This window comes from Rhinopithecus bieti, unplaced genomic scaffold, assembly GCF_001698545.2.
Source record: "Rhinopithecus bieti isolate Rb0 unplaced genomic scaffold, ASM169854v2 scaffold_36008, whole genome shotgun sequence".
NCBI classification, from domain to species: domain Eukaryota; kingdom Metazoa; phylum Chordata; class Mammalia; order Primates; family Cercopithecidae; genus Rhinopithecus; species Rhinopithecus bieti.
The window spans coordinates 948,749-961,750 of NW_016816204.1; the positions used below are offsets into that span (position 1 = coordinate 948,749).

At 43.4% G+C, this 13,002-nt stretch overlaps 2 protein-coding genes across 4 annotated transcripts in view; both read left to right on the forward strand.

Annotated features, from left to right (window-relative positions):
• Positions 1-28: 28 nt before the first annotated feature.
• Positions 29-3,735, forward strand: LOC108516874 (inactive ubiquitin carboxyl-terminal hydrolase 54-like). The gene is made up of 2 exons (XM_017854571.1): positions 29-758; positions 2,093-3,735. Exons 1-2 carry the CDS (start codon positions 722-724, stop codon positions 2,650-2,652), a joined length of 597 nt encoding a protein of 198 aa, XP_017710060.1. The 5' UTR covers positions 29-721; the 3' UTR covers positions 2,653-3,735.
• A 1,522-nt stretch (positions 3,736-5,257) lies between these two features.
• The window catches only part of PPP3CB (protein phosphatase 3 catalytic subunit beta), a 64,735-nt gene continuing 56,990 nt past the window's right edge, over positions 5,258-13,002 (forward strand). For 2 of the 3 annotated variants that reach the window (XM_017854572.1, XM_017854573.1), the window contains exon 1: positions 5,260-5,485. In XM_017854572.1, coding sequence (XP_017710061.1) covers positions 5,401-5,485 — 85 coding nt within the window. In that variant the 5' untranslated portion in view covers positions 5,260-5,400. Of the gene's footprint in view, positions 5,486-13,002 lie in introns of all 3 variants that reach the window. The other variant, XM_017854575.1, reaches the window with a different exon arrangement.

A 13,002-nucleotide genomic window follows, 5' to 3' on the forward strand; every position in this document is an offset into this window, starting at 1 on the left:
AAAAAAAAAAAAAAAAAAAAAAAAGTAGATAATTAATAGGGAGTAGAGCAGGACATAAGCATCAGTAAATACAAACTTGCCAGGCAAAAGAGGAAGCTGTGGAATGTATAGCAGTGACAGGAGAGAAGATGGGGTAGAGTTCTTGATTCTACATTTAAACATATATAGTTTTATTCCTAGTACTTAGAATAAGTAAAGGATTTTTTTTTTCTCATTCTCTCAGGCTTTCTAAATTTCTCATATTTTGTTTTTATTTTTAAATTTCTATCTCAATCTCTCTAATTCTACTGTTAGCATTAAGGAGTTTGCTAAAGACCTGAATGGTAGGGTTGGGAAGGTGAGGGATATGAGGAGGACTGGTTAAGGGATAAGGATCTGAAGTTTGCAGTTTCTTAGAGGGCTGGCAGGGAGAATGACTGAAAAAATTGGGTCCTACTCCAGAATAAGGCATGTAGGCATGTTTGTGCTCTGGTTCCCTCCATTTCCCTTTGGTTGCCTCACTGTGTTTACCCAACTACATCCTGCTTTGTGTTAATCCTCATCTCTATGTTTTTTTGTCTTGTCTCATTATAAGGATTCATCAAACGTGAGGAAGCCTTTGGAAACCGGGCATCGTTGTTCCAGCTCCTCTTCCCTCCCTGTCATCCATGACCCTTCTGTGTTTCTCCTCGGTCCCCAACTCTACCCTCCCCAACCACAGTTCCTGTCCCCAGATGTCCTGATGCCCAGCGTGGCAGGGGAGCCCCATAGACTCCCAGGTAACTCCCCCAAATCTAATATTATATGCCAGAATTTGGTACCTTTTCAGGGTCCTCATAGGGTCAAATCAGTATACCTATGGGGAGGGGGGTATCCCAAGGTGGAGTGGTGTGAGGATATGAATTACTGCTTCAAAGTCGTGCATTGATCCACATAAATATTAAATCATTTGTTGGGCACCATGATTCTTAGACCAAGGGTCTAGACCAGCACCCCTAGAGTCTGTCTACTTATGAGAATGAACTGCTTCAGTCATGATAGAATAAGCTTTTAGCTGACAAAGGGGAGTTAATACCCAGTCTTTGGGACACCCTCAGAACAGAAATGGTCATCTCTATCAGCTAGTTTTCTCTCCTTCTGTCCTCTGAGTCTCAGCTGAGGGATGGTCTAGGAAGACAAGGAATGAGTGGGAGAATTGGAAAGACCCTATACATAGAGTACCCACACCATGTGTACAGACCCAGACAATTGTGGGGAAGGTGGGCAACATCATTTTGGCTTTCTTTGACCTTCCAAGTGAAATGTTCTTTTTCCCCTCATGCGCTGGATGTTCAAGCTTAAGGCAGTGGTTCTCAACGGATAAAGGGGATGTACTACCGGTATCTAGTGGGTAGAGGCCAGGGATGCTGCTAAACGTCACACAATGCACAGGGCAGTCTCTTTCCAACCCCAACAAAGAATTATCAGCCCAAGATATCAATAGTGCCGAAGTTGAATAAATGTATAAGAAGAGGCATTCCACATTAGATCTCAGAGATCAAACGAAGGCAGCTTAACTAAAGTGAAGATAACATTTTAAGAAAAGTTGGAAAAAAAAAAAAAGTCAGGCACAGTGTCTCACACTTGTAATCCCAGCACTTTGGAGGCCAAGATGGGAGGATTGCTTAAGCCCAGGAGTTTGAGACCAGCCTGGGCAACATAGTGAGATCCCATCTCTATTTTTTTAAAAAAGAAAAGCTGAGTGAGGTTTTGGTATGGTGGTTCTAGAAATATAGTCATCACAAATGGAGTATACGTTTGCTAAATATTGCTATATATTAGGGAGCCCTCCTTTTGTATACGTGTGTATAGTGTATGAGAGATTATAGTGGAGGGAGGTAGAGGTATGGCAACATCCATGAGACTGTTTCATTTGCCCAGGTTGGAGGTATGATATTTGATTTTGATGTATATTAAGAATTTTAAAAAATGGAATCAAAAGCACAGCTTGGTTCTTTCTTTCCCTTGTGTATATGCTCTTGGTAGGGAATTGGGCTAAACAGCTAGGCATGGCTCTCTGGGAAGAATGGTATTCTGAAGATGCTCAGTCTTTGGGTTTCTTTTCTTTCCCCAGGAACTTCGAGGAGTGTCCAGCAGTTTCTGGCTATGTGTGACAGGGGTGAAACTTCCCAAGGGGCCAAGTACACAGGAAGGACTTTGAATTACCAGAGCCTCCCCCATCGTTCCAGAACAGACACCTCCTGGGCACCCTGGTCAGAGACCAACCAGCATATTGGGACCAGATTCCTGACTACTCCAGGGTGCAATCCTCAGCTAACCTACACTGCCACACTACCAGAAAGAAGCAAGGGCCTTCAGGTTCCTCACGCTCAGTCCTGGGGTGATCTTTTCCATTCACCCTCCCACCCTCCCATTGTTTATCCTGTGTACCCACCATCTAGCAGTCTTCATATACCCCGGAGGTCAGATTGGAATTCAGATCCTGTTCCAGGGTCCCAAACCCCTGGTCCTCGAAGAGTAGATATGCCCCCAGATGACGACTGGAGGCAAAGCAGTTATGCCTCCCGCTCTGGACACAGGAGGACAGTGGGAGAAGGGTTTCTGTTTGTTCTATCAGATGCCTCCAGAAGAGAGCAGATCAGGGCTAGAGTGCTGCAGCACAGTCGATGGTAAAGGTTACTCCTTTCCTTTCCTGGAGCTACACCTTTCTATGTAAAACTGTACTGTGGGCCAGACGCGGTGGCTCATGCCTGTAATCCCAGCACTTTGGGAGGCTGAGGTGGGCGGATCACAAGGTCAGGAGATTGAGACCATCCTGGCCAACATGGTAAAACCCTGTCTCTACCAAAATACAAAAAATTAGCCAGGCGTGATGGTGCATGCCTGTAGTCCCAACTACTCGGGAGGCTGAGGCAGGAGAATTGCTTGAACCCGGGAGGCAGAGGTTGCAGTGAGCTGAGATCGCACCACTGCACTCCAGCTTGGCAACAGAGTGAGACTCCGTCTCAGAAAACAAAACAAAACAAAACAAACTGTACTGTGGCAGCATTGGTACCCTGCATCACTGCCATGGTTGTGCTCTTCTTATCTCAACATAGAATTGGTGGGTTCTCTTAAGGGTGTCAGGAACCTCTAAAAAGACCTGATTCTTTGGGAGGGGATATTTGAAATTCCAACTTCCATTCCCCCTAGCAAAAGGAAGCAGCTGCTGTTTAAGGGTTTTATCTGAGCCACTTTAAAGATGAATCCATGGTATTACTCTGGATACTAGCCATTCCTTAGGATCTTAAGGTCACATTTTATTCCTGGATGCTTTATGTCCCCACCTCCACCTGAGCCCTCGTTCTCTGTTCCCTACTATATTCCCAACTTCTACTCTTTGTTTTATCCACCTATCCCTATTACCTGACCCTTTGTCTTCCCTATCTCCCATCCTTGGGGGGACATGTAGCCCTGTGGTCATGGTTCTGATTACATCATCAGGGCAGCCCCCTGCCCAGGTATTATGGCCTGTCAGCATTCCTTGTGCCCTCCAAGCCTTAGGCCTAGAACGCGGAGCTGCCAACATAACATCCACCCTTTTGAACAGATGGAGTCAGGCACACTAACACAGCCTTCTTTCCTCAGCACAGCCATTATTACCACTTGCTCAGTTGTTGTTGTGAACCCTCAGAGTCAGCTGAACTATTTTAGGCCAAACATACTGTTTTTGTAAAGTATTTTTCATTAATAAATCTATACGATAGTTCTATTTAATTCCTTGTCATTCTTCCCTTTGTATGCTCTTGCTTTTTTTGTACTGGGGCGGGGAGGCCTAGATAAATATATGAAGTGCCTTTTGACTGAGTGGAAGTGAGCAGCCAGACAGGAGTTGAAGGATATACAATCAAGGTGGGAATCAATGGGTCCTAAAATAGGGTGCCTTTCCTTTTTACTATTGCTGCTAGGATGTTTCCCATCCCTTTCCTGATACAGCATTCAGTACTCAGTACATTATACACTTCCTTCCTTCCTCCCCTCCTTAGGGAGATTTTCTGGGCATTCAAGCTCTTCTAACAAACTCACTCCTGATGGATGTACTCCGGGTGCCTTTCCTCTATAAGTTTGTGACATGCCTCCTCTTCCTTCCTCTCCTTCCATGGGGACCTCTCCCTTTCCCTTCCCCTGTGGTGTTATGGCCCTTCCATGCCAGAAAAATCCATTTTCACCCGTGCCTCACTCCTGAGACTCTTCCCTCTAAATAATAGCTTGTGGGTTCCCTGTTTGGAAAATACCCATTGTTGGTCTTTCCCTTCGTCTTTCACCTCGGGTCTCAGGATTGAAACTGACACAAAGAAGAGGTAGAAAGGTACTTTTTGAGACCTTCGGGCTACTACTTACTTGTCACCATCCATTATGAACAGATTCTGAGCACATGTATTATTGAGCAGGACGATGGGCAGGAATTTATTGTTCCATCCCACTTGGATCCTGCACCATCAAGATATATAGAGCTTAGTGGACATGCTGGTCCCTATGATTCAACATATCTTCTGGTGTCGTGGATGCACTCGTCTAATAATTTTTGATAAACAGTCAATTCTTTTCCCTCTACCCCCTTTCCCACGAATGTCAGTCACCTTGGTCTCTATAAAGGGTCCATAAGTCACCTGGGCCCAGATTCTGTGCATGCACAGAAATAAGGAATTAATTTCCAATTCCCTATTTACTCCTCTGCCTTCCAGGAGGAAGCTGTGTCCTTTTCAGGTGAATTCTTCAGATTCTTTGCACATCTCTTGGTGTCATCTCCTTTCTTCCCCTTACCTGTTTTGACAAACTGTGGCGCCGAAATTGCTCTAGCTGCATTCTTATTCTGTGCCTTCAGACTCTTGACAATTCCAGACTCTAAACACAAAGGCCAGAATTCTCTTTCAAACTGCATTTTGGATGGTCCTTTCTCCACTCTAGAACCTACAATGCTTCCTCTATTCTGTGGTCCCCTGCCAACCCTTTAGTATTCAGATCTGGTAGCTAAATCGTTATACATTTGTTTCTCTATTAGTAGGAGATCCTGAGGTTTAATCACATCTCCTCAGTTTACTGGGAATGCCATGAGAGCGGGTGTGTTTCCTCGCAGTCGTTCATCGCAGCACCTAGCTACAGACTTGCCCCATCTCCTCATTCTTGATTCTGCATGCAAAGAATTTTAACCTGATCCCTTGGCCTCGTCCCTTTTCTCTCCTAGCCTCAGTAATTTTGCCCAAGTCCCTAGAGCCTACCCCGCCCCCACCCCCGCACGCGCAGTGCATGCCGGTCTTAGCCCCTCTGTAGGGAAAGAGGGTCCGCCATGTTCCCCGGCGGCGCCGCCGCTTGGCTCTGGTAGCCGCCGCCCCCGCCCCCAACCCCGCCCGGCCCAGAGCCTAGCCGAGCCCCGGGCCCAGCATGGCCGCCCCGGAGCCGGCCCGGGCTGCACCGCCCCCGCCCCCGCCCCCGCCGCCCCCTCCCGGGGCTGACCGCGTCGTCAAAGGTGAGAGGTGGACGAAGCCCTGGGGGCCTGGCCTGAGGAGCTAGCTGTGTGTGAGAGCGGGCGGGAGACCGTCCCCTCGGGAGTGGGCCCGGAAGGGCGGGCGAGTGAGTGGCTGCCTCCCTTGGGGAGTGGCCCCTGGGCGGGCCCCTGCTGGGCAGGACTGAGTCGGTGGCAGTGGCTCCGCGGTCTACCGGTTGCTTTCAGGCCGGGGCGGAGGTTTTGCTCCCGTGGCTTCCTAGCCCAAGGGTTGAGGCTGTTAGCTGCAGTGAGCCCCTTTTCTCCCCACTCGGCCTGTCAAAGCGGCGCAGGGGCCGCAATTAGTTTCCTGCCCCGCGACAGCTGCACTTCTGGCTTGCCGGGGCGAACTGAGGGGCTCGGAGACCTTCAGCCACGCGAGGCCCGCCGGTGAGCAGTCAGAAATCACCTCGGCTTTGGCTCACGCTTGCTCCCCGGTGACAGTCGTCCGCCCTATCCGCGTCTAGCTAGCGACAACCGCAGGGGTTCACTTTTGGCGGTCAGGTGCCACCCGGAGCAGAAACTGGGGGAACCTTGTGGGATTGGACCTCGGTGAAGGGTTGGGGCAGGAATTGGGAGGCCAGACTTTATAGTGCAGAAAGGGAGAGAAAGCAGCATAAACAACAACAACAAAATTGTGGATAGGAAGTATTTACTTAGAAAACCATCAACACTTTGGTCAAAAGGGGTTACCCCTCCCTTACAAACACACACCCACACACTCATCCTAGGCGAAAAAGTTAAATGTTTCTCAGCCAGGGCAGAATTTATGGATGTTTACCCACAACAGGTCAGCAGATTAATTTAAAATAGAGAAATTGAGAGCTAATTGAGTTGCTTAAGATTCCAAGCTTCCTGGGAGAGCCTACCAACCTCAAACACTGCTGTGGAGGTGAAAAATAATTGAAATGATTCTCTTTACTGTGTATCTTGATTGATAAATTGAAATCGTAGAATAAACTTTTCCTTATTTGTATTGTATTTATTTTTAAAACATAGGTACTTTTGTTTTCATTCAGCTTCTCAAATACACTGGCACAGTATTTAAACACTGTTAGCCTACTTTTGGAAATCTGACTCATATGTTTCCATTAAAATATTTAAAAACGGCCGGGCTTGGTGGCTCACGCCTGTACTCCCAGCACTTTGGGAGGCCGAGGTGGGCAGATCACGAGGTCAGAAGATCGAGACCTTCCTGGCTAACACGGCGAAACCCCGTCTCTACTAAAAACACAAAAAATTAGCCGGATGTGGTGGTGGGCGCTGTAGTCCCAGCTACTTGGGAGGCCGAGGCAGGAGAATGGCTTGAACCCGGGAGGCGGAGCTTGCAGTGAGCCGAGATCATGCCACTGCATTCCAGCCTGGGCAACAGAGCGAGACCCCGTTTCAAAAAAAAAAAAAAAAAAATCAAGGAAACCTTTTTTCTTTTGTTTTTTTAATTAAAAATTTCAAACCTGAACCTTCTTTGGTTCTTAAAAGAGTAATACTAATTTGGCCCGGTGTGATGGCTCATACCTGTAATCCCAGCACTTTGGGATGCCGATGAGGCAGGCGGATCGCTTGAACTCAGGAGTTGGAGACCAGCCTGGGCAACATGGCGAAACCTTGTCTCTACCAAAAATACAAAAAATAAAAATTAGCCGGGCATGGTGGCGCGCCCCTGTAGTCCCAGCTGCTCGCGAGGCTGAGGCACGAGAGTCGCTGGAGCCTGAGAGGCAGAGGTTGCAGTGAGCCGAGATTTGCGCTAGTGTGCTCCAGCCTGGACGACAGAGCCCGGCCCTGTCTCCAAAAACAAAAACAAAACACTGGTTTGCACCTAGGCTTAAGTTACTAGTATATCCAGTTGGGCCAGGCATTGGAATGAGCTGAATAAAGAATTTATGGAATCCTTATACAGATAAATCTTAAAAAAAAAAAAAGAAAAAAAGTAATGCAGGCATTCGTTCTGTCAAGAAATCCTGGAGTTTTGTGGGGGTGGGAACAGGGGACATAGGCTACCTCTTCATTTTCTGACTGTATTTCTGTGTTGTGTGTTCATTTCCCTGGGCACTTTTCACCAGACTGTTAGATGGGGTAACCAATCACATTCCTGAACAGTGAGTTTATGCTATCCTTATGCTTGTGAATCTTCTTATTCCTTGTCATATATATGGTAATTTTTTTTCTGTACTGCTTTAATGCAGTGAAAATAAGATTCCAAACATAAGGCAGATTCCTTAGGGGTGAGTTGTGAGTCCAAGGCAGTCATATTTGCAGATTATTGGTGTGGAATAAAAGCCATTTGATTTAGATAAATAGGAAAGAAGCTTGTTAATATAGAAAATTATACTTAAATAAAGCTCATGGTTATCATATTTCTTGTGCTTCATTGAGCCCTCTTCATAGAGACAACTTTCATTTTTTTATGGAATTTGTTAACCAGTTGGAATGCTGTATGGATTATATGTTTAAAGATGGTGTGTAACAGACTACTTTGCACTGCTCATGGAGTCTCCTGCATTTACTGGGAAATTCACCTTTCTTACAGATCCAGAAATCCACTTTTAAATTTCATTTGCAGGATTCTTCCTTGTCTTTTATTCAGTAATTATTCTATAATGTGATACGTGATGGTACAGAATACTGGTTGTCTGAGATAAATGATGACTTGTGTGAGTTCAGCTTAAGTTTAACTCGTTAAAATCCAAATTTCTTTTAAGTCCACAATGTGGTGGTAGTTTTGTATCCATACATTTTCTTAGTAGTAATATTATGGAGACCATCTGTTGGCATTAAATGCAAGTAGTCTTTTTCTCCCTGGAACTTCTTTTATTTTTTTGAGACAGTGTTTCGCTCTTGTTGCCCAAGTGGAGTGCAATGGCACAATCTCCCTCATTGCAACCACCGCCTCCTGGATTCAAGCGATTCTCCTGCCTCAGCCTCCCTAGTAGCTGGGATTACAGGTGTGCACCACCATGCCCGGCTAATTTTTTGTGTTTTTCAGCAGAGGCGGGGTTTCACCATGTTGGCCAGGCTAGTCTCAAACTCCTGACCTCATGATCCTCCCATCTTGGCCTCCCAAAGTGTTGGAATTACAGGCGTGAGCCACCACGCCCGGCCTGCCTCCCTGGAACTTCTTAGTGTCAAAATTTTATACTCTATGTTTCTAGTCATAAGGCCTACATTTTATAGTCATGTAGGTTTTTAAGAGTGTATAGGTCTTTCTTTGTTTAAGATCAGATACCTGAAATTCACTTTTTGTGAAGTTTGGGAGCTTGGAATACTGTAGGTGATTCATATGTAAATGTGATTAGTTTGTCACTAAAATTATTAGTGGTAATTCCATGTCATTGATTATGGGTGATTAGGTTTTTGGTTGATTAAGTTCAGTTCTGAGCCTACTCCAACTGCTGGCTCAAGTCAAATTCTTCCTCTTTTTGAAAGTTATCTAACCCACCTTATTAAGTGAGATAGTATATACCCTTTTAATTATATTCTATTAAGCATTCTTTAGCTATGTAGGAAATAAGAAAATGGAAAAAAATTTGGAAAAATATCTAACCGTATCTGCATGTGTGCTTTCTTACCACATCAGCAAAGCTGGTATAGGTAATTAAAGCACAAAACCCTGAATTGATAAATATTGCTTTCTCTCCTCCCCACAAAGTTTACTTGACCTGGATTGCCCAGATACCTCCTTTTTTCCCCAGATACTTAAAAAATGTACTTTTTGCTTTGTATATCAGATTCTAGATTTGTAAAGCTGGATTCTCTCTTGAGATTATCAAGACTGTTAGTATTAATAGAAAAATTCACCTTTTTACTTAGAGAGCATTGTCAATATTGGGTATATGTTCATTTTAGCACCTACAATGTGAGTCATTTTCTTAACATTATTTCCTGGGTTATATTAACCTCAAATTATCAGACTTTCAGATTGAACCTAAATGCTGAATTTATGTGTTTTAATTTTTTTTAAGCTAAAATATTTCTGATTGGCAACCTTAGAATTCATTTACATGCTGTTGCCAGTTGCCCTGCTTATAAATCTGAAGTCATTTGACTGAAGTGTTTTCTAGTACCTTTGCTAGAAAGGAGGATTACTTATTATTTGTTTGTTTGTTTTTTGAGACGGAGTTTCGCTCTTCTTGTCCAGGCTGGAGTGCAATGACATGATCTTGGCTCACTGCAACCTCCACCTCCTGGCTTCAAACAATTCTTGTGTCTCAACCTCCTGAGTAGCTGGGATTAGAGGCATGAGCCACCACACACAGCAAATTTTGTATTTTTAGTAGAGACGGGGTTTCTCCATGTTGGTCAGGCTGGTCTCAAACTCCTGACCTCACGTGAGCCGCCCACCCTGGCCTCCCAAAATGTTGGGATTATAGGCGTGAGCCACTACACCCAGCCAGATAACTTATTTTCAGATAATCCATATAGCCTTGGCGTGACATAGCTACTTCAGTGTTTCTTGCTAGTTCTATTTCATTATATTTTAAAGCAGCTTGAATTTTAATTTTTGTTTACAAAGTCTATTTTGTGGACTTACCTATGTAAAAAGATAACTCCTGGAAATTATTTTTCTTTTACTTTCCACTCCCATTACTGTTAACTATACTAAAATAAATCTTTAGACCAGATGCAGTGGTTCATGCCTGTAATCCCAGCACTTTGGGAGGCCGAGGCGGGAGGATCACTTGAGACTAGCCTGGCCAACATGGTGAAACCCCATCTCTACTGAAAATACAAAAATTTGGCCGGGCACAGTGGCTCATTCCTGTAATCCCAGCACTTTGGGAGGCCAGGGCAGGCGGATCACGAGGTCAGGAGTTCGAGACCAGCCTGACCAACATGGTGAAACCCCACCTCTACTAAAAATACAAAAATTAGCCAGGTGTGGTGGCGCATGCCTGTAAACCCTAGCTACTCAGGAGGCTGAGGCAGGAGAATCGCTTGAACTGGGAGGCAGAGGTTACAGTGAACCAAGATCATACCACTGCACTCCAGCCTGGGCGACAGCGCGAGACTCTGTCTCAAAAAAAAAAAAAAACACCAACCGAGCAAACAAAAGTTAGCAGCAGGACGTGGTGGCAAGCACCTGTAATCCTAGCTACTCGGGAGGCTGAGGCAGGAGAATCACTTGAACCCAAGAAGTGAAGGCTGCAGTGAGCCAAGATTGTGCCACTGCACTCCTGCCTGGGTGACAGAGCGATACTCTGTCTCAAATAAATAAATAAAAATAAATAAAATAAATCTTCAGTACCATGTGTCCTAGTGAAAACAAAGGAACAGAAAGAGAGAGAAAAAGAGACTGAGGGGATGGAGTGAGAGGGAAAGGGAGAGGGAACACTATGGTAACAAGTTACCTTAAAAGGAAAATGCCAAGTTGGATATATAGCTGCTCAGTAGTGAGGCAAAAGCTTCAGGTTCCAGAGCTATTGAATGAATTGGCAAGAGTTGTAAGGAAAATTTTGGTAAAAAGAACCTTGATTTATTAAACAAAGTATGCCAATCATATGACTTCATTTCACCATAAAAAATGTTTTTTATACCCAGAGATGAAATAAGCTGAAGCTAATTGGGCATCATCTGTGTATGGTATGTAAAATTTATTTTGGAACATGACAGTTGTGAAATAGCAAATATTTATTAAATGTCTGCTGTATCACAAAACTGTAGGAGAACAACAAAAGTATAAAATATAAAATACAGTCTTGATTCATGAATAAATATTCTTGAAAAATTAACAATATATGTCATAAGGACAGGTAACAGTTAATAATTGCCAGGTAAGTTGCTGAGCCAGCAAGTTGTCTGAGTTCAAAGGAGGTAGTGATGACTCTGGACTGGAATGGTCTAGGAATGGCTTGTATAGAAGTAAAGTGGCCTTGATGGATGGTTAGGATTAAAACAGAGGATTGGGACCATTTATCTGTGCAATGATTATTGAGTACCAGCTTTGTACCAGGCATTGTGCTAGGCATTGATGATAATACAGAAGTGAATAGTATTAAGATAGATTTCCTTGTAGTGCTGGCATTCTAGTGGGGAAGATACTATTATAAATAAATAATATAATGAATTTGGTACAAAGCACTACTGGAGCTGTAAAGAAGGGATTGGCTATCTTACTTTGAGGGAAAGCATCACTGAGAGGATAATGTTTCGAGGTAGTCCTTGAAGGATGAGTAGAATTTCGCCAGACAGAAAGTGGAGCTAGAGTAGGGAAAACAAGCAGAAAAGCGTGGAGTTTGAAAAAAGCATGAAATGTATGGCAGAGGTATGTAAAGTGCTTGGCAAGGAGTGACAGGAATGAAGTTAGAAAGGATCTTTTGTATTACAAGTTGAGCTGAAACTTAAGCTATTAAGCAGTATAGCAGTATATAGTACCTGGATAATTAAAAACACAAGCTCTGGAGTCAGACTGCCTGGGTTTGAATCCTAGCTCTACCACTTAATAACCTTTTCGCCATGGACAAGATACTTAACATCCCCAAGCCTTAATTTTCTTATCTGTAAAGTAGAACTAATAAAATCTTATTATAGGGTTGTTGGCGAATTAATAGAGACTGTGCATGTAAAGTAGGTACCACAGTGCCTGGCCTGGCACATGGTAAGTACTCAACCAGTGGTAGCCATCACCATTATTATTATTATTATTATTGAAGGTTTAAAGTAGAATAGTGACCCAGTATTCTGTTTTTTGATGGCTAATTCTGGTCATGTTGTGTGCAACAAATTATTGGAGGGGGAGAAGGTTGTCTAGTTAGGAGATTAATGGAGTAGTCCAAGTGAGGGATGACCAAGGCATGAAAAACTAGATATAACACAAATTCCTACTAATATTAGAAGGTGAGTATATTGGATGAGTGATTGAGTATGGAAGTGAAATAGGTGAGCAACAGTTTTTTAGGAAACAATAATCAGAATAATTTTGCTTTAGGGCTAGATTAAATTGGGCGATTGTAATTAGATGCAAAGATTGGAATGATATGTAAAAGACTGAGAATGGTTAAATTGAGAAGAATCTTGAAAATAATATTCAAGGTTTTCTTTTTCTTTATTCTTTAGTCATTAAGAAACTACCCCAAGTTTTTGAGTAGATTAATTTACTACTTTGTTCAGTCAAAGAGGAAGAAAATATTTTTCTAGTAAGTGATAAGAACTTGAACTAGTATTGCAACAATGGAGATTTAAGAAAATTGAATTTGAAGAATCGATAGGACTTAGAGTTCAGAAAGAGAACAATGACATTAAGTGTGAGTGATAGAGAATGGTGAAAGCTTAACAGGGGTAAGCCAGGAAAGGGAGCCAATTTTGAGGGAAAGATATATTTAAAGAACCACCACAAACTAAAAGAGACCCAGTGGATACCTTGAAATTTTGAAGACAATGCTGTTGGATTTATTGAATCTTTCCTTAAAGCATGTGGCCAAACCATACTTCTACTCCTGGCAAGCAAATGGTTATATCATCATATATCATGATGAGGCTTTTTTTTTTTTTTTTTTTTTTTTTTTTTT

Excerpts from the sequence above, each read along its gene's own strand:
- LOC108516874 (XM_017854571.1), top strand. The coding sequence starts at position 722 with ATGCCCAGCGTGGCAGGGGAGCCCCATAGACTCCCAG. Across the intron at positions 759-2,092 it reads GGAGCCCCATAGACTCCCAG|GAACTTCGAGGAGTGTCCAG; the intron begins GTAACTCCCCCA and ends TTCTTTCCCCAG.